Below are 21,417 nucleotides of genomic sequence, written 5' to 3'. Positions count from 1 at the left end.
TCGGCAGATCGAATCAGATGTGACATAGCAAATTAGATGCCTTTACACGGTGATGTATGCCATAAAGACATCTCTGAACTTCAGTAAATAAAATCACATGGATCAACACAGCCCATCAGATTTGCGTACTGACATTTGACCAAATGTTAATGCAGTGCCATACTATTCAAAAGCAGGTTAAAATTACAAAACTAACAAACAGATCATCTTGAGGGGGCTTGCCAGTAATATCTATGGAAAAGCGAATCAGTTTTCACTGTAGATGAAACTGGAAATTAAAGTGTGGGGTCAGCTCTAATCAAAGTATTTCTCTTTTTTTAAAGACTCCCCTGCCCCTTTATGCTTAGACGTCCACCACAGGCTTTCTGTTGTGCCAGAAAAACAAATGTTCCGGACAACGTGAGTATTTTTCTTTCACACGGTATCAGGCAAAGTCTATAATGTGCCTATGGAACAACAGCATGCAGATGGAACTTTGATATACACCATTGAACACCCATCTGTTTATCTTCAATTTGCTGTTCTTTACCTTATATTTGCTCTTCTTTGCCCTCTGAACACCTGTGTACTCACTATTCTAATACTACTTTCTAATACTTTAAAACTTGAGTGCTGCTGACATCTCACAGGGTCTTCTGATGAGGGCACTGCTCAAGGTAATAACAGTTGTGAACACTGCTTTTTCCTAAAAAAAATGTTTAGGAAACTCTCATTTGGACTCAAGAAAACCACCATTTTATAGTTCAAATCGGGAAAAATAAATACAGTAAATGGACAAAAATACAACGATTCCAGGGGGAAAAAAGCACTGGTTGTGAACATCTAACATCTTGGTGTGCCAAGAGCCAGTGTGGTGTAGTGGTTAAGAGCGGTAGTCTCGTAATCTGGTGAACTAGGTTCGATTCTCTGCTCCTCCACATGCAGCTGCTGGGTGACCTTGGGCCAGTCACACTTCTTTGAAGTCTCTCAGCCCCACTCACCTCACAGAGTGTTTGTTGTGGGGGAGGAAGGGAAAGGAGAATGTTAGCTGCTTTGAGACTCCTTCGGGTAGTGATAAAGCGGGATATCAAATCCAAACTACTCCTCCTTCTCCTCCTCCTCCTCCTCTTCTTCTTCTAACACTGCTACCCTATATAACTCTATGCAGATTTTTAATGTTTGACTTTTTTAAAAAGCTGCTTGTTTTATAAATCAAAGGGGATCACCTTTTAAAAAAGCATAAATGTATTTTACAACACTGAATGTGTTTGTGTGTGCATGTTTGTGTGCATGTGTGTGTGTATAGAGAGAGAGTCTATAAAACCCCCCAATAAAAAAGCATTGACCTCTAAGTGTAAGGAAAAATGTAACAGGGAAAAAATGAAGTGAGTCATGGGTGAGGAAAACAAATGTGGAAAATACTAGTGAAAGCTACTTCCAGATAATTGTTTTGGTGAGGGTATTGAGATAGGGGTCATTATTTAAATACATCATACAGGTCCACCAAATATTCACATAATCTCTGCAGTACACAGAAATGTTAAGTACTGTACTGTATATCATTTCCCAGAATGCTTTTAGAACCTTACAGATCCACCACATATGATAGAAGGTGCCTTCCTTTTGCTTACATTTTCAGCATATATTTGCACTTGTCTTATACATTTTTGCAAGCTTACTAGGAGTCAAATACCACCAGTACATCATTTTCATATAATTTTCTTTCAGCGTACAACATGCCGAGAATTTCACCACTCCCCAAGCCTCCCTCACCTGGATTGTGCAGCGGTGCCTGGCAGCAACGATGGCAGATTCTGGTGAGATCTTGTGAGATCTCACTGAGCTCTTGCAAGATCTTACAGAGCTCATGACATCTTGTGAGATTTCAGGAAGATCTCACAAGATCTTGCTAGCCTAATACTGCTATTAAACCAACTAGATTTAGTAGGATTATGCATAGGGTTTCCATGTTGGGTTGCAGCTAGCACTGTTGGCAGGGTAAGGTCCTGGCACTTACATGACCTCCCACTACTGACATTGCTGGTGCTGGCAGGGTTGAGTAAGGTTGGCACAATGCAAACACACTGGTGCAGCCAAACTGGTGCTCATGCCAGTGTGTTCACACCACACCAACCTCACCTCTTTCCTCCTCTACCTAGCCATAGTGTTGTCAGCGTTGGGAGAAATGCTAAGTGCCTCCCCCCACCAAATGCTACTGTTGTGGGTGGCCTATGATTTTAAAAGAATCCACCTTCTGCCCAAGTAGTGTTTTCAAGTGGCCATTGTAGCTGTCCTTTTAAGAGCAGCTTGACATGCAGACATAGGGTGATATTCAATTAAATAATTGCATGAGTGGACCACAATGGGACTTTCCTCCCTCTCTTCCCCCTGTGATCCCCCTAAATCCTTTGTACGGGTTTTCCCATCATTCTGCACTGGCACCCCATGTTGGATGGTGCTGGAAATGTGCGCTGACAGAGGAAAAGCCAGCAAAGGAAGCCGCAGTTTGGCGCACGCAACAGGATGCGTTGCACAGTGCCCACAACGTTACACGGCGCTCCGGGTGCTGCATGCGCAGTCGAAACAGTTAACCTCCATGTGGGGGGAGGCAGCGGGTGGACAGCGCAGCGACTGTGCGTGCTGCCCGACATTTTGTCCTCCCCAGCATGGAACCAGCACCCCCATTTGCACGCCCCTGTGTGTGGGGTACTGGCACCCCTTTTGGTTGGTGCTGTGACTTCCTGTGTCCCACAACCGTTCTAAAGGTTCTAAAGGTAAACAACTATTTCCTTTTAAAAAGCCAACAACTTTGGGGTTCCCCCCTAAAAAATGGTTGACAACTCTGGGCAAACTAGGGCTGCTGGGTGGATCTTTGCTCCCCAGCGCTGCATATGCTTAAGACGGCCCTGTGAATGAGCCCAGTAGAAAGCAGTTCTCTCCTCCTGTTCTGTTTAGAGTGTCTCCTTCTTTCCTGTAGTTTCAAGGGTGGGACTGGGGCAATGACAAGAAGATCGTCACCTCCACTTGGGTTTACTGTGTGCTATAAGATTGGTCTCCTCATATTGCAGGGTCTTCCATTTTACAGAGTGTACATTCAAGAAGGGGAGGGGAAGGTGGGAAGTCCAGAGATTTGGAGAAATCTCTAAATAGGGATATGTAATTTGGATTGTTAATTCTATATTTGTAAAATCAAATAAAAATTATTATATATGTAAAAATGGAGGCTTGGGCGGTGGTGAGTTGGGGCGGCACCCAATATGAAATGGGAAGGTGCCGCCCCAACTCACCACCGCCCAAGCCTCCATTTTTACATATATAATAATTTTTATTTGATTTTACAAATATAGAATTAACAATCCAAATTACATATCCCTATTTAGAGATTTCTCCAAATCTCTGGACTTCCCACCTTCCCCTCCATGGATCCTGTTGTCCACCTTCTCAACTGCATATTATTTCATAGTCCATATTTTATATCTTTCCATATTATCCATAATATTTGCTACATTACAAGTGTCATTAAAATCCTGCTAAGTTTTGTCATTTCCGCATAGTCCAACAGCTTGATTTGCCATTCCTCTCTGGTAGGAACTTCTTTCCATCTCTGGGCTAGTAGCATCTGCACTGCTGTTGTCACATACATGAGAAGTCTTTTCTGTTCCTTTGGAATGTCGGTACCTACAATTCTTAATAAAAGGCTTCTGGGTTTGTTTGCTTGTTTTTACAAAAGTTATTTTAAACATTTTTTTTCAATTCATTATACCATATTTTTCGCTCCACAAGACGCACCTGATCATAAGACACACCTAGTTTTTAGAGGAGGAAAACAAGAAAACAAATATTCTGAACGAAACTAGTTCCATAGGGCTTACTGCCGAAATCTAGTTCCATAGGGCTTACTGCCATGCAAATGCATATAGGAGTGAACTTCTCCAAGTATCCCTCTTCTTAAAAACTGGGAGTACTTTATTAGAAGCAAAATACCGGTATGTCAATTCTGGCATGGAAGGAAGTAGCAGGAAGGGATGGAGCAGTGAAATAATGCCTTGAAAAAGAAAGAGCCAACACTTCTTTAAACCAGTTAAACCAGTTTAAAAATCCAGCGTGCAAATGTTCACGCTGTCACAACATTCCTCCCTGCATCAGGTTGATCTTGGATATTTTTTAACAAACTGAAATGTAAAAATGAATTATTGTCCTATGCACTGCAGCTAATTAAGAAATCACACATATATACATCTGGTTCAGACCCAGGTGATCACCTGCAGCATCTTGAAGGCCATGATGCAGCAGGGATCACATGGTGGTATGTGCCAATAGCATGAACTGGAGCCCTCCACTGGAGCCTTCCACCTGAATTACTGTGACTCAAGTAATGAAACCCTGGATGGATGAAGTCACAGCAGCCATGTGTATAAGGTGCCAGTTTATGAATCAGAACCTCCAGGTGATCTCTGATGGTTTGAGAAAGCACCACGGACTCTGCACACTCTCACTGGTGGGTCTGCCCAAGACCAGGCTGTTCTGTGGATTCAAGAACATCCCATTGCTTTTTGGAAGATTTTTTAAAGACTCTCTCAAGCCACTCAATGAAGGAAAACTGTGAGAGACAGTGCCTTATAGTGGTTAGTGTGTGCGACTAGAAACATGAAGACCATGGTTGAAATCCCTGCTTGGTCATGAAACTCTGTGTGACCTTGGGGAGGTCATTGCACCTGAGCCTAATCGACCTCCTAATGTTGTATGGGTTAACACGGAGGGACAAGGCATCACAAGTACCACCTTCAGCTCATTGGAGAAAGGAGGGGTATAAGTTCAGAAAATCACCCATGCACCCGCTCACCAACTAGACAACCAATAGCAGAAAAGTGCATCATTTTGTTTGGGTGGCAAAACCTTCTTGGTTATGTCGATACAAGATGAGAAAGCGGGGAAATATTTAGGGTTGTCTTCAACGCAGGACGAAGTAAGTACTTCTGTCAGTGCAAGTATTTCTAATTGTGTAAGCAAACCTCCCCCCCTTTTCTCTCCACACACCACTAAATCTGTTGTAGGTGCTTCCTCAATCCTCTAGAGCAGATATGGGAGGGTGCGGGTTGAGTGCAAGGGTGTGTGTGTGTGTAAGCCCTGGAGGGGCCATTGCACTGAAGGGATAGATTAGCAGAATACCCCTCATGCCCCTCTTCTCTGCCCCTCTCTCTGTGTGTCTCTCTCATACACACATGCAAGACACTAAGGAAATGCTAAATGATTTGTCAGTTTTGAGGCAGTTCATTTTTTACAGTTCATTTCCTCGACCATGTAAAAATCTATAAAAAGCCTCCACAAGGAAGTTCTTGGGGAGAGTGTGGGGGTTTCATTACTGGAGATGAGTTGCCCTGTGGCCATTCCTTGCTGTTAATCACAAGGCGACAGCATTGGCTAAAAATATAAAAGGGCAATTATTACCAACAGATTATTTATCTCTTTTCTGCACAAAACAAGGGAGTTAAAATGCGCAAACACACACAACAAACCACGAGAAACCCGGGCTGCTTTTTGTTACGTAGGCTTTAATTTGTATCTAACACTGTGTTCTTCGCACTTCATTAGCCATCGAATTTGTATCTGAGGCGCAGTGTTTTGGGCAGGCTGCTGCATAGTTGGCGATGTCAGAAGCAATTACTTTCATGGATTTAAGATTTTATCATACGAGCCTCTCTTTTCTGCTATCAGACTGGACAGCGCAAACAAGGCCATTAAACATTTCATCATATCTTATCAGCTCTCTGGAGCTTTCATCTCAGCAGAGATTATATCTCACTTTGCATGTGAACAAGGAGGGACGCTGGAGAGAACCTTGGCTAAACCATGTCAGTCAGGCACCCGAAACCTATTTTTCTTTTCTCTCCCGGCCTCTTTCCTGACGCACTGGAATATTTTCCTTGGGCAGCAGTGGCAAACGTAACAGTTGATGACGAACGAATGTAATGTCAAAAACCATGACAGAGAGCACAAGGGGATTAATTGGAACTGGTGCTTGCCAAGGTTTGGCACCAGGCCTTACACTCAATTTTGACGCTCAGCGGTTAGGGCCCTGGCCTGAAACTCATTTCCAAAAGGACCATAGGCCATAATCATGGGATTATGCATGATTCTAAATTGTGTAGGTAGGTTCCACCAGTGCAGGAGAATTGCTCCCACCCCCCACCATTTTACTCACAAAGCTTCTGGGCTGCTTTGCCCACCAGCATTTAAAACAGCTCCAGAGTTAACAAGTGAAGCTGAGGCAACAGAGATGCGTACTTAGCTTGTCTCCAGTTAAGTACTTTGGAAATCATTTCCACAGGAGGCAGTGATGACCACCAACTTGGAAGGCTTTAAAAGAAGACTGCGCAAATTCATGGGGGATTAAGACTATCATTGACTACTAGTTATGATGGCTATTTTCTGCCTCCATGGTCAGAAACAGCCGTGCTCCTGAATACCAGTCACTGGCAACCATGGAAGGGAAGAGTGTTCTTGAGCTCAGGACCAACTTATGGGTTTCCCACAGGCATATGGGTGGCCACTGGGAAAAGAGGTTGCTGGACTAAATGGACCTTTGGTCCAGCAAGCTGTTCTTATGCTTTTTAAATGACCTCTATGGACTATGGGGAAAGGGAAAACAGAAGTTTGTGTCAAGGGTGAATCACAGAATTGTAGAGTTAGAAGGGACCCCAAGAGTCATCTAATCCAACCCCCAGCAATGCAGGAGTCAGAGCTAAAGCATCCCTGATAGATGACCATCCAATCTCTTCATAAAAACCTCCAAGGAAGGAGAGTCTCCCACTGCTCAAGTCTCCCACTGCCTGCTCCTATCATGTGTAGTTTAGCCCAGAATAATTAAGGAATAGGATGAAAGAGCCCTTTGCCTGTGTTTTAGAGTATGTGGATGAGGTGTACAACAAGAGAACCATGATAAGGCAGCAGTTGTTCTTCATGCTGAGGAGGAGGGAATTAAGCACATCAAAAAACCGAAGATCATGGCCACTGGTCCCATCACCTCCTGGCAAATAGAAGGGGAAGAAATGGAGGCAGTGAGAGTTTTACTTTCTTGGGCTCCATAATCACTGCAGATGGTGACAGCAGTCACAAAATTAAAAGTCGCCTGCTTCTTGGGAGAAAAGCGATGATAAACCTAGACAACATCTTAAAAAGCAGAGACATCACCTTGCCAACAAAGTTCCATATAGTTAAAGCTATGGTTTTCCCAGTAGTGATGTATGGAAGTGAGAGCTGGACCATCAAGAAGGCTGATCGCTGAAGAATTGATGCTTTTGAATTATGATGCTGGAGGAGACTCTTGAGAGTCCAGTGGACTGCAAGAAGATCAAATGTATCCATTCTTAAGGAAATCAGCCCTGAGTGCTCACTGGAAGACAGGAGTGCCTGGCGTGCTCTGATCCATGGGGTCATGAAGTGACTAAATGACTAAACAACAACAACAACAAACTATGGATGGAAGAATATGCAGAGCGTGGATTTCAAAGGAGAATCACCTTATCCAATCTGGATGGGTTGTGATTTGGATCAGGTCACAAGCCCACTATAGTCCACTTTTGAGTCTGAAGTCTTGTGGATCCCTTTATCCGTGGTCTGAAGGCCCCAGTTGCCTCTATCCATTGTTAATTGGTTTTCTTTTCTTTTAAAAAAGTTGCACAAATCACTTAGCTGCTCACAGCCTGGAGAACGCAGCATGTGGCTCTTCTTGCTGTCACAGGCTTTCAATAGCATGGAACAAGTCCTCCCGGGAGCAATGGAAGTGTATGGTGCTCTGTTGCTCTCAGAGAAGCTTACATGGGGAAACCATGGCTTCACTCTGTATTTACATGCCCTGATGTTTTATTTGTTGCTTCATGCATTGATCCTATTCACACAGTTGTGGGCAGGAAGCCACAAGAAATGAGGCAGAATGTCCATACCAATCCCCTATCCCTCAAAAGGTATGTTTGGATGAGGTGAGGAAGAGGGAAGAAAGAATAATTCTGTGCGGAGAATCTCCCAGGTATTTAGTCTTCATGTGTACACCATATTTACTTGCTATTTCCCTGCATGCTGTTTCCCATGTTAAATCTTTTTAATGTATGAACTAGGCCTGCAAAAGGGTGAAAGGTTGGGGTGCATTAGGTCCTGAGGTACATATGCTGTGTGGTGCTGGAGACCAGACTGAGCCAGGATGCCAGCTGCATATCCAGAGCATATCTAGAGCATGTGAAGAATCAAATTCCATGAACACTGATTTGATTTATTATATTTGATTTAATCTTTATCCTGCCCTCCATCCAAGGAGTTAAGAGTGGCTGAGAGCTAGCTTAGACTGACAGACAGTAACTGACCAGAGGTCCATGAGTAAGCTTCATGACAGGGTCTGGATCTCTATCTGGAAGGGGAAATATTTCAAGGTCAGTGGGTGTTGTATTCAGGCAAAAGCATCTCTCTCTCTTCAAAACAACCGAACAATCTATTGACAACATATGCTACCTATTTAGACTTTCCCTTTGCCTCAGTGTTAGCTTTTAAACCTGTTTCATTTGAAGGATTTGAAGCGGGTAATATTTAAAACAAAATGACATAAAATCAATTGATCAAAACCAGTACTATACATTATAACATAAAAGAACCAGTACATTATTGAACTTCAGCCCCAAGGGACCAGATCACACAAACATGGATTTACTGCACTCCTCAGAAGTGCTCAGGTTCTGACTTTGAGCCACCAGGGGAACATGCAATTTAGTACTGGTTTTCAATTTGCTATTGTGTTTTGTAGTTTGAATAATTTTATATGTGTAAACTGCCCTGAGGTTATTCATTACAAAGGACAGTATGGAAATAGATTAAATATTTTTTTTCCTATCCGTCTGTCCATCTTTATATTACATACCAAACAATCATGTGTTAATTTTTATAAGCAAGACTTCATTGCTATTATTAGTTGTTATAAAAGCTGATGTCCTAACTCTTTGGTCTTTTAATATGTCCACCTTTTGATCTCTCTATCTCTGAATTTTCCCATTTGCAGCTGGAAGCTCTTTTCAGTTAAACTGTTTCACTTGCTAACCCCTTTCTCTTCCCCCATTGAACTAGTTTTTTCCCCCTCTCTCTCCAAGCAATACATTTTCTGCCTCTCACTTGTCTTTTTGCTCTTCTCCTGCAGTCCCTTACATCACTGCTCCTGTCTCTTTCCTCCATGAATTCTTATTTCAGCTCCTCTCTTGCCTCAATGTTTGACGCTTTGCTCCTGTCTCCTGCTGTTCTCTCTACTTTCCCAAACCCTCCCATCTGCTGAGATACCACAAAGAAAGACTGGAAGAGAAAGCAAAAAGTAAGGCATAATTAGAGATAGTTGGAAATCCTTCGTTCTCCCAATACAGAAAGGTTACAACAGGCTTGAATATATAGATTTGACATCCAGTTGAGAGAAAGCTCTAGGTCAGCACCAGATTTCAGGGGTCTTTGACATGCTCCACCATTTGTATTTATAGTGGAAGCATGAGTGGCTGGGCACTGGCAGATTTCTAGCTGTATGTCATAGGTGCAGAATCCAAACCTTCTGCAGCAGATGGGCTTCCAAGTTACGTATTTCTGTACATTGATAAGTTAGAGCAGTGGTTTCCAACCAGTGTGCTGTGGCACCCTGGGGTGCCTTGAATGATGGTCAGAGGCGCCCCGGCGAACACTGGCCTCTGTCCCTCTTTCCTTCCCTCCCTCCTCTGATGCCCTCTCACATCTCTGCGTCCCAAAAGCTTGCACAGCCATTGTTGCAACAGCCCTGGCTATAAGCTGCACAGGTGAATGGTGCCTCTGGGAGGCACCTCTCTTTGGGGCAGGGAGGAGGACAGCTAAGAGACCAGGGACAGCAGCAGCAGCTGCCTGGAGGACCCCCAAAGAGAGGGAAAAGGAGAGGAGGCTGAGGGAACACTCCACAAGGGAGGGTGTTTGAAGAAGGGTGAGGGGCTGTCAGCTCTGCAGGCAAGGGGTGACATAACTGGGCTGCTGAGGCCCACAGGGGTGTCGCAGAAAGAATGTAGTTGGTCAAGGGATCTGTGGACTTGAAAAGGTTGCAAACCTTTGAGTTAGAGGATACTGTTGAAACATGACCACAAGCAATGAATTTCTATTGTTGAATTCTAACATTTTAGTTTGTTGTCTTGTTTCCACTCTTCATTTCCCTTGCACTCCCATGACAAAGAGGTGCAGACATTCTTGTATAAATAAAAAAGAATGGTGCTTTCTGCATGCAGCTGGTTGGTCACTACTAGACCCTTCATCTGATCCATAAGTCTTCTTAAGTGAGGATGGTTGGACATATTTAATTGAATTTAAAAGTGAACCTACCTGATTTATGGTCCAGCTCTCACTTCCGTACATTACTACTGGGAAAACCATAGGACAAATGCTGCCATCCTTTAAATCCACACTTCTCTGAAATTTGCAATGCAGTTCTCCACCCAAGTAATGTGTGCAAAAATGCACATATTTTAGAATGCACATATTAGAGCAGGGGTCAGCAACCATTTTTAGCCATGGGCCGGTCCACCATCTCTCACCCCATGTGGTGGGCCAGACTATGTTTTGGAAAAAAAAATGAACGAATTCCTATGCCCCACAAGTAGCCCTGAGATGCATTTTAAATAAAGGCACACATTCTACTCATGTAAAAACACCAGGCAGGCCCCACAAATAACCCAGAGATGCATTTTAAATAAAAGGACACATTCTACTCATGTAAAGACACACCGATTCCCAGACCGTCTGAGGGCAGGATTGAGAAGGAGATTGGGCCGCATCCGGCCCCTGGGCCTGAGGTTGCCTACCCCTGTATTAGAGAAATGACATACAGAAATGTATTGTATCAGAGGAAATTGCTTTGTGAAAATGTATACATTAGGCAAAACTGCACATGCAAATGTGTATATTAGGAGAAATTGCTGATGAATTTTCATGAGGACTTTAAAAATAGTAATAAAATGCCAAGTGATGTTGGGAAATGCAGAGAACAGAGCATAAGATTAGAAAAATAAGAAACTGAGAGAAGTCAACACTGATGAATTCACCCATAGCTATTCTTAAGGATAATATTTTATAATACACCGAATAATGATATACTGGTCAGAAAGATCTTTATTTCTGTGCGAAAGGGGTTCTGCCCAAGAGTGTATTTTGTTTTTGGATATTGGCATGGCAAATGGTTTTCTCTTCTTTGTTTTTTTTTAAAGGTTGCTTGAGGCAAGAGTAACTGGATATATATTACATGAACATTCTTGGAAACCATACGATAACAGAAAGTCCTGGATAATAAAGAATTTTATTTAAAATAAAAAATAGGGAGTTTATTTGATTCTCCAGTTGTGCAAATGGATTTTATGTACTTTAAAATGAGCTAATTTTGATAGATGCAGGAGCGGTAATAGAGATATGGTTACTGGAGCCAGACGGTATGAGTTTTCTCTTTCCGATCCTTCTGCTGAGAATTGCTCTGCTACTTAAGGAAGCCAGCAACAAGAAAATAGACAGAAAACGCAGGAATCTAATTTGGTTAAAGATAAATCAAGAGATAATTCTGATGAAACAAAGCTTTGTAGCCCTTGGAAAGCAGCTGCAGAGGCATGATAGAGCATCCCAATATAAAGGAAAATTACTTTGCTCTTTATACAAGCCCAGAATTCATTTTTTAATAGTTATTAGTGTGCCTTTGATAACATTAGTGTGTAATATTTAATTTGGTTCTCCTTGAGAAATCATCATATGTGAGTTCAAAGGAGAGGTGGGGTGGGGGGAAGCCATACGAGAAGGGTTCCCTCTCCTCAAGGCAGCTGATGGATCACGCTCTCAGCATGCAACAATCCAATGTGAGAAAAGAACAGTATTCATGTACTTCATCACTTGATTAACTTAATACTGCCATTCATCACAAGTCTGCCAGTACCACACGGAGAGATGAGTGGCCTTTAGATCTGGAATCCTGTCTGCTCATGGCTCCTTTTCTGAATTTGTGGCAGGGAAGAGTGAAGTGGTGGGGTGTCAATGTCAAGTCTGGCAGGTGAGTTCTAGTCTCTCTCTGCCAAAGCTATTGCCATCCTATGCCCATTAATTCTACCTTGGGCTAAAAAGCTTCTTGGATAAAAATCCTTGGATGGCTAGCCTCCTTGGAATCTTGTATAGCAGGATGCCTTTGGTATCTAGGAACATCCAGGAAAAAGGCTACAAAGCAAGCAAGCCCTCATAGATCACCCTTAAGCTCTGCGTGGTAAAGCTCTCTTGACAGCAACCTATTCCTGTTGTTGTTGTTGTTGTTTAGTCGTGTCCGACTCTTTGTGACCCCATGGACTAGAGAACGCCAGGCACTCCTGTCTTCCACTGCCTCCCACAGTTTGGTCAGACTCATGTTCGTAGCTTCGAGAACACTGTCCAGCCATTTCGTCCTCTGTCGTCCCCTTCTCCTTGTGCCCTCCATCTTTCCCAACATCAGGGTCTTTTCCAGGGAGTCTTCTCTTCTCATGAGGTAGCCCAAGTATTGGAGCCTCAGCTTCAGGATCTGTCCTTCCAGTGAGCACTCAGGGTTGATTTCCTTCAGAATGGATAGGTTTGATCTTCTTGCAGTCCATGGGACTCTCAAGAGTCTCCTCCAACACCATAATTCAAAAGCATCAATTCTTCGGTGATCAGCCTTCTTTATGGTCCAGCTGTCACTTCCATACATCACTACTGGGAAAGCCATGGCATTAACTATACAGACCTTTGTTGGCAAAGTGATGTCTCTGCTTTTTAAGATGCTGAACCTATTCCTAGCCAGTCCCATTTTGGGTACAAGCTTGGTGGCACATAACACTTGAGTTTGCTGTTAGAAGGAATGCTGCAAGATTTTCTCTTTTCTACTGACTAACAAGCCAGTCACTAAGCTACTTTACAACTCATCTATTTGCCAAGAAAAAGCTTTTCCTCTGTGTAGCACATTGCAGTGGGATTCTGACATATATTCCTTTCTGTCGCTTGCCCTGGTAATGTAAATTTTAACATAATTATGTAGCAGTTTTCTTGGAACACAGCCTACATTCCATATGTTTGTCTCTTTGTGATGGTTTGTTTCCTAAATCTCTGTGTAATCAGCTGGTTGGAAAAGTTTAGCACCTAGTCTTTTTCTTCTAAGGATATGTTGTTTTTCTGCAAAAGACCTCACTGTGCACAATCATCACATTCCTTTATTATTCACAGTACTGAAATATTTTGTTTATATTTGTTTGCCAAAGTGCCATCACAATTGATTTGTACCGGCAAAGGAACTCAGTGAATTTTGTCCAGCAATTAGCTTGCATGTCATCAGCAGTCTCCTGCACAGATACTGGCATCTGACAACTGGGAAGAGAGTAATACTGCTTCCAATCATAGTAGCCTATCACTTAGTCATACGAGCTCCTTGGATGCTTCAATCTAGTAGCTCAGCCCTGCCTACGATTCTGTGATCCTTGGAGGTTAGTTTGATGACTATAAGTAGTAGGTGTTTTGTTTGTTAAGGGGCTAAAGTTGTGGAACTTCATTTTTTTTAGAGGAACATTGTAAATCCTTTCTAGTCTTTTAATGGCATTTGTAACCACGGTGTAGGGACGTGGGTGGCGCTGTGGGTTAAACCACAGAGCCTAGGGCTTGCTGATCAGAAGGTCGCGGTTTGAATCCCTGCAACGGGGTGAGCTCCCATTGCTCGGTCCCAGCTCCTGCCAACCTAGGAGTTCGAAAGCATGTCAAAGTGCAAGTAGATAAATAGGTACCGCTCCGGCGGGAAGGTAAACTGCGTTTCCGTGCGCTGCTCTGGTTCACCAGGAGCGGCTTACTCATGGTGGCCACATGACCCGGAAGCTGTATGCCGGCGCCCTCGGCCAATAAAGCGAGGTGAGCACCGCAACCCCAGAGTCGGTCACGACTGGACCTAATGGTCAGGGGTCCCTTTACCTTTACCTTTAACCACGGTGTGGTCATATTTTAAAAATTGCATTGTGTGGTTTTTTAAAAGCATTTTGAGCTGCCTGGTGCACCAGTCTGGGACCAAAAGGCATTTTATATAACAGTCTTTCTATTGATGTTGGATTGTAGCCAACATTGGTCATATACAGAGTAGACCCACTGAAATCAATGGACCTTAGCTTAAGTTGGATTTGGTTTCTTTATTAGTAAAAAGATTTGTGCCCATGTTTTAGAAAAATGCATTCAAGAACTGTAAATAACAATAATTGCAAAGGAGACAATGGTCCTTGGGCAGATGGGTGTGTGCAATGTCTCCTTTCTACAGATGCCGTGTTCCCCCCATCTTGCTGAAGCAGCGCCAGTAGCCATGTTCACATATAATGCCAATCCAAGCCATTGCTTAACAAGAAGGTGCTAGCTCCTGATGAGGGTTGCAGCTGCTTTGCGTCTCTCTGGTCCTTTTAGCTCATTGTGGTGTGGTAGCCAAGTCAAGGTTTGGTGTAGTGTGTTGTCTGAACTTAGGATCATTTTAAAGATCTGTCCTTAGCTACTATTGGTAAAAGGTAAAGGTAAAGGACCCCTGACAGTTAAGTCCAGCTGCAAACAGAGCAGCGCATGGAAACACCATTTACCTTCCCACTGGAGCGGTACCTACGTGCTTTCTAACTGCTAGGTTGGCAGGAGCAGGGACTGAGCAATGGGAGCTCACCCCATCGCGGGGATTTGAACCACTGACCTTCCAATCAGCAAGCCCAAGTGGCACAGTGGTTTAACCCACAGCGCCACCCGCGTCCCTGCTACTATCGGTAGCCAAGATTTATTCTTTGCTGAACTTTTCAGGAGCCCTACTTTTCACACAGTCCCATTAAACCATAGTTGGGCTTACCATGATATGTGAACCAGGCCAATATAGCGCCATGCCTGGAGTGTACAGATGGGTCTTAACATTGAAAAATGGTTGCACACTGTCTAGATGCTAAAAGTCAACCAATTATATATTACATTTCTGCTTTCTTCTTGTGTTTGTGTGGGTTTTTTTTTGGGGGGGGGGGGAGAGAGATTTTGAATACCAGCCTTTCGCCCTTGGTTCATTTCGTAATAGCACAAATTAATACCATAAATAAAAACATGCTTAGTCAGTCATTTGTGGACATTTTGCCTTATTCAACTATTTTTAATTTAAAAACTACAACAGTTAGATTCATCAAACGATGGAGAAGAGAGAAATGAAAAAAAATATTTGTCCAGGCAAAAGAGCCAATTTGTGGAGTCCTCCTGCTCCTCTTCAGGGTAGCATTCTGTATCTAAAATATTGATACTAAGCTGTTAAACATTGACATAAAACAACTGACTCAATCCAGCAATGGGAAACGTGTCGGAGGAACAAGTAATTAGCAAATGGTATGAACAAAGAGAGAAATAACTCCTAGTTAAGTAGAATATTGTAAATAATGGATTTTATTCAAACAAGCAAGAGTGTGAATTGCTATAAAGTAAATATCAATTATTCATGCCGTTTAATATTTTATTACACCCCTCATAAACATTTACATTAGAACAGCAGTGAGCTGTACCCTGGAGATTCAGCCTAAGCAAACAAGCTCTCCTCTCCTTTTCTAAGCTCCCGAGCTCACTGTCCATCACCACTTAAGCCCAGGATGAAGTGAGCTGAAAATTGCACCACTTCTGGAGGCTCCAAATCATGTCTTGCTGCTCCGTAATGAGAGGCGGCTTTAGGAATTTCTGAAACAATCATGTCAGGCTTTGAATGAGGCTGACGCTGGAATAATCACATTCTAAACAGTTGCCCTGATCTAGCAGCTCAATTTCTACCACACAGAGCTCTGTGGAAGCAGGGCGTCTACGGTTTCAGTGCATCGGATTCATGTAGGGTAGTTCAGGCTGTGCTGATCACCTGGCTTGTCCTCTTAGCCAGCAGGGACCAACACAGTACAGGTGTACAGCCTTCACAGAGCAAGTTCCCAATGTTGAGCATAAGAACATGGCCAAAGGTAACAAGCTCTTAGCTTTCCTGTGGCCACCTCACATGCTCCTGGTTAGGGACCATGACACTGAATTAGGGGTACAGAAATCAGGGGGTGTCTGGGCTTCTGTACCAAGATTGCAGTTGTGTTAGTAAGATGCTACACCAATGTGGCATGTGTTCCACTGTGAACTGTGGCCAGTGAATTGGAATTTATTTAATTTTATCTCCCATCCAAGTACTACCCAGGCCCGATCCTGTTTAACTTCCAATATTGGGTGGGATCGGGCGCTTTCAGGGTGGTGTGGCTGAAGGCTGAATTTATTAATTTCATCTAAAGCAGCCTTTCTCAAACTGTGGGTCTCCAGATGTTGTTGAACTACAACTCCCATCACCCCTAGCTAGCAAGGCCAGAGCTCGGGGATGATGGGAGGTGTAGTCCAACAACATCTGGGCACCCACAGGTTGAGAACCGCCGATCTAAAGAGTTCTATGCCACTCCCCACAAAATGTATCGAAGTGGTGAACAACAATGTAAAAACTACATAAGAAAAATATATACTATATGGTATACCAAGAATGAAAAGTAAAAAGTAAGCTGGTTGGACAAGAGTCTGGAAATGGTTGGGTGATCAAGAATGAGGGAAACACTTCACTGAAGATGCTCCCTTGAATTCCAAAGACTGCTCCATATTAGGAGCTTTGCTTTTTGTTCCAAGCCCGTCCCAGACATTCTGTGCCCCTGACCACAATTTCTAATCTTGGTTGGCTTGTGGCCCAGGGGTATACATAGATGACGTCATACTCAAGTGCCCCAGGCCGTAACTCTCCTAGGTGTGCTCTATGAGGGAATGGGGTTGTATATTCTGCTATGTCAAACCTTGCCACCAATTTGAAAAATGTGTTGCATCACAACATTAGGAATTGCAGCAGGTTTCTTCTCTAAGAGCTGAACACTCCATAACAGTCGGAGAAAACAAAACAAAATGTCACACAGTCTGACAGTAAGATGTATGAAATAATGAGTAAGGAAAAGTGCAGTAGTTCAAAAAAGAAGGTATCAGGAAGATGTATATGCTATACATCTTTTCGGGGGTGGGGTGGGGGGAATGAATTCTTTCAAGATGACTGACCATGTTTTCCTGTGATCTCAGCCACTGATTTCTTGACGATAAAAACTGTCTCCAAATATCCAGTAACTGGGTGACTAAGAGCATATAAACTGAAGCATAGATTTGTTACTCTGTGCTGGAGTTGCAAACTAATCCATATTAATGTCCCACTTGTGATAGCCAAGTGGGAAAGTTTCCAAGGCACATGCCAGTGAATGTGGCAGAGTCACATCTGTCCAAAGGAGAAGGATCCAAACTCTAGCCTGTGATTGATTTTGAAAAAATGATAATGGACGCCATGTGCACTGATCAAGACTGATAAATTGCTCTAATTGCTTTTGCTTGGGTAATGTACACTGGCCAACCATGTCAGGATTGTATATTCATATTTGCAACATATATCTCTTCCAAAGTGTGAAAACTGAAAGCAGGACCTGAATGCAACAGAACCATCTCCACTTGTGATTTCCAGCAACTGGTATTCAGAGACAGTGGAGGTGGAACAGAGTCATTCTGGCTAGCAGCCACTGATAACCTTATCCTCCATGAATTTGCCTAATCTTTGAAACATAATCACCCACTGCTTTAATAAGACTCAATCTCCCCACCACACTTTGCAACAGCACCACAGCCAGAGGAATTAACCAATAGTGGTGGGTGCAGGTAGGACAATGTTGCTTACCTGCCTTCTGAACACTGAGTACCATAGCTGCCAGTTCCTGGCAGGAGATGGGACAACGCTTAGGGAGCTCAGTGCCAGTCTGATGCCAGTCTGATGCACCTGCAACCACACCTACAGTATGCTGATCTCCTCATGGCCCCTCCTTCTCAGAAACAGGCAGCAAAAATTGGTCTTCGGAAGGCAGGTCAGCAAAGATGCTCTGCCTACTGGCTTTAATGTTGTTTTAGTTTTCATTTCCACAAATAAAGCTACTTGTGTTTTACCTAGCCTAAGAACTGCCTTCTTAGTTATCATAAACTGGAAAGACAACAGAGAGGAGGATCCCGGTGAGGGGATTAGCCACAACTGGTACACATTGGGGCAAGCTGGGGATGGAGAAGTAGATGTTGGAGGCATAGAAAGTACTCACAGAGCAACAGAGGTCAGTGAGGGGATGGGGGTCAGTGCACAGGAACCAGACAGCAGGACCCATCACCAGAGCCAGAGTGCCCCCCGTCTCCATGAACCCAGTGGGCTCTGAGGTGTAGGGAGCAGTGGGAGGTACACTCTAGGAGGCTGAGGCAGGCAAGGCACGCAGCCCAGCTCACTAGCTGGCCAGGTGGGGCTCATTAGTTAAGGGAGGAGGTGTGTGATTTGTCAACTGGATTGGGCTCAGGACAGGTAAGGATCACATAAAGGGGAAGCAGAACTGCAGTGTTTTGTCTGCTCAACTTTCCCATGTTGATGGACCACGGCTTGGATGTCCTAGGAGCTCCACGGGACTGTGCTTTTGGGACTGAACTCCAGTTCCCCTAATCCTGGATTGGCAGCAGAGGCGGGAACCTGGCCTGACTGTTGGACTTTGGACTTGGCTTGCTGTATTGAACATGGACCATGTTTCTTGACCTGTTGGGTTGCCAGCATTTGCCCTGGGGACTGTATATACCAGTGGGACTAGTCATGAGGTTGAGGACATTATTTAACTGGCCGGTGTCAGGGATGACAAATCCGTTTGTCAGAATGCATTATGTCAACTGGCACTGGGCTGGTGCTCAGCAGCCATATCCAATGAATTATTATGAATTTGTATTGAACTAATTATTGAATAGTTTGTTTTTTCTTAATATGCCATTGCTTTTGTAAGGATATTAATAGGAATTTTGTAAAAGTGGCATAAAATATTACAATCTACCCCAGCCAGCATGGCCAGCAGTCAGGGAAGATGGAAATTGGAGTCCAAAAACATCTGGAGGGCACTGTATTGGCTACCCCTACTCTAGCTTGGTGAGATCTACCAAGAAAGACGATTATTCCTTTGGAAGGGGGCCATAGGTCAATGACTGAATACATACCTCCGTGTCCCATGTTCAATCCCTGATATCACCAAGTAAAAGGGTCAGCTAGTAGTCGATGTGACAGATCTGTTTCAGACCATGGATATCCACTTCCAGGAAGAGTCATCAGAGCAGATAGCAGTGGATTGGATAGACCAGAGTGTGACCAGTTAGAATGGTAAGGAATCTTCCTTTTCTCCTATTCCTTCTATGCGCCAATTGAAATATATGTCTAAAAACGCTTATCCATTTTACAGAACTGGAGACAGTCAACATAAATCAGTCATACAGCTCATGTAGATCTTATAATGAAAGAGGTTACTTAAAGATAGTTTATTTTTAAAAACCAAAATTATTATATTTGTACAATTTACCTCTTTGTCCTATTGATTTTATTTGTCTTGGCAATATACAGTTGAAAGGGAGAAATAAAAATGGATTGCAGTTTAATTGTCATGGAGAGATTTTTTTTTTTTAAATTGCTCTGGAATTTGGTTTCAGCAAGTGTGGTTTTTCAGCCATTTGCTTTTCAGCACCAATAATTCTAAAGCAAATGGTGTAATTCTGAGACAATTTTACAGTTTCTTTCTGACTTGGCATATTTTTTTATGAGCCGGGGGGAGGCAATATGTTTTAACAAACCTCACTGCATCCCCACCCCTCTTCTAAAAACAAACAAAGTGAATCAAATTGGAACAAAAGCCAGCCACCCTTGATCAAGGGCAAATCTTTAATAGCTTGGTAGCTATCCAGGAATCCACACCCCCCCAAAAGTCATATAACAGTCTTATGTCTGTGAAACAGATTATTACTAGAGTTGAGCTGAATATTCTCCAGTAAATCCTTTCAGTGAGAAAAATGGGCTTTTGAGGGAGTGAACGACTTACTGAAAGGTGCTGAAAAGCCTTGCATTTTCTCTCACCAGCACGCTGCTGGTGTATAGAGAGCCCCAGTTGACTGTTGCCCATTTGGTCCTTGTTAGGAAGTGTCATTATCACACAAAGTCTCTTCACACACCTTGCCAAGTGTTAAGTGAGGCCCATGGATTAAGGAATTATGACCCATTGTTTTTTCACTTTGAAATTGGAATCTGAGAGCATTTTTTAAGAGGCTGTATTCGTGAAACTGGTACTAGAAACAGTTCGCAAATGCTTTGTTTGTCTATGCTGCACTTCAGAGAGAAGCATCACAAATGAAGAAAAAAGGACCTCACATTTGATGCATGGCCTTCCTTTGTAAGTTTTTGTAGGCTTGGAAATCTGGGTCTCCACTTAATACTGGTGGCAGCACAATCATATTCATACCCACTGAGTGGTAAATACCCCTGGGTTCAATGGGGGTTAATCTCAGGTTTAAGTTTGTAGCCTGGGGTCAAAGACTGGCTAGCATTGCCATCTCATGCGTGACATCCATATGAAAGAGAATCTTAAACAAGTAAAAAAGGCAAATGGGATGTTTTTTCTGGAGACCTTTGATTGCAACAATATTGGTCCCAAGCAGCACTTTTGTTAATCTAGTATTCTAGCTCACTTGCTGGCCAGCTGGCACTAAAAAATATTCTCAGAAAAAGACAACCAAAATGATTAAGGGCACAGAGGAACTCGCTATAAGGAATCATAGAATATTAAAGCTGGAAGGGACCCAAGAGTCATCTAGTTCAACCCCCTGCAATTTAGGGTAAAGCATCCATGACAGATGACTACCCAACCTCTGCTTTAAAACCTCCAAGGAAGCTCCTCCACCTCTTGTGGGAGTCTGTTCCACTGCCGAACGTCTCTTAGTGTTGCAGCATTTGGGACTTTTTAGTGAAAAGATGACTGAAGTGACATGCTAGAAATTTATAAAATTGTGCATGGCGTGGAGAAAATGGACAAAGAAACATTTTTCTCCCCGGGGACTCAGATATACAGCTGCAAATAAAAAGTTTTAAATGTGTTGTAAAGTGCAATATACAAATGCGACACTAGACAGCGACACTGAGCTATGCCAAATTCAATGTATTTTCCAAAACTTTTTTTTTTACAAAAAGCATTTTCACCATGTTTTTTTACATGTGTGTAGATTCCACCCTTTTCTCATAACACTAGAACTCATGTGCATCCAATAAAATGGAAAGTTTGAAGATACAGGACAGATAAATGAAAGTAGTTCAGTATACCTGAAGGAGCGTCTCCACCCCCATCGTTCTGCCCGGACACTGAGATCCAGCGCCAAGGGCCTTCTGGCGGTTCCCTCACTGTGAGAAGCCAAGTTACAGGGAACCAGGCAGAGGGTCTTCTTGGTAGTGGCACCTGCCCTGTGGAACGCCCTCCCACCAGGTGTCAAAGAGAACAACAACTACCAGAATTTTAGAAGACATCTATCTGA

General features: G+C 43.2%; 1 protein-coding gene across 11 annotated transcripts in view; it reads left to right on the top strand.

The window, feature by feature from the left end:
* LOC309366541 (uncharacterized protein) overlaps positions 1-21,417 on the top strand; it is a 94,335-nt gene that overhangs the window by 53,982 nt on the left and 18,936 nt on the right. For 5 of the 11 annotated variants that reach the window (XM_081905253.1, XM_081905254.1, XM_081905255.1 and 2 more), the window contains exon 3: positions 1,708-1,796. The exons of 2 other annotated variants lie outside the window; for them this stretch is intronic. In XM_081905253.1, coding sequence (XP_081761379.1) covers positions 1,708-1,796 — 89 coding nt within the window. Of the gene's footprint in view, positions 1-1,707; positions 2,045-11,912; positions 12,044-21,417 lie in introns of those variants that run through there. 4 more of the 11 variants (XR_014166733.1, XR_014166734.1, XR_014166731.1 and 1 more) reach the window with 2 other exon arrangements.

This window comes from Podarcis melisellensis (genome assembly GCF_964234715.1).
Source record: "Podarcis melisellensis genome assembly, chromosome: 3".
Lineage (NCBI taxonomy): Eukaryota > Metazoa > Chordata > Lepidosauria > Squamata > Lacertidae > Podarcis > Podarcis melisellensis.
This window is presented reverse-complemented; position numbering and strand designations above follow the sequence as displayed.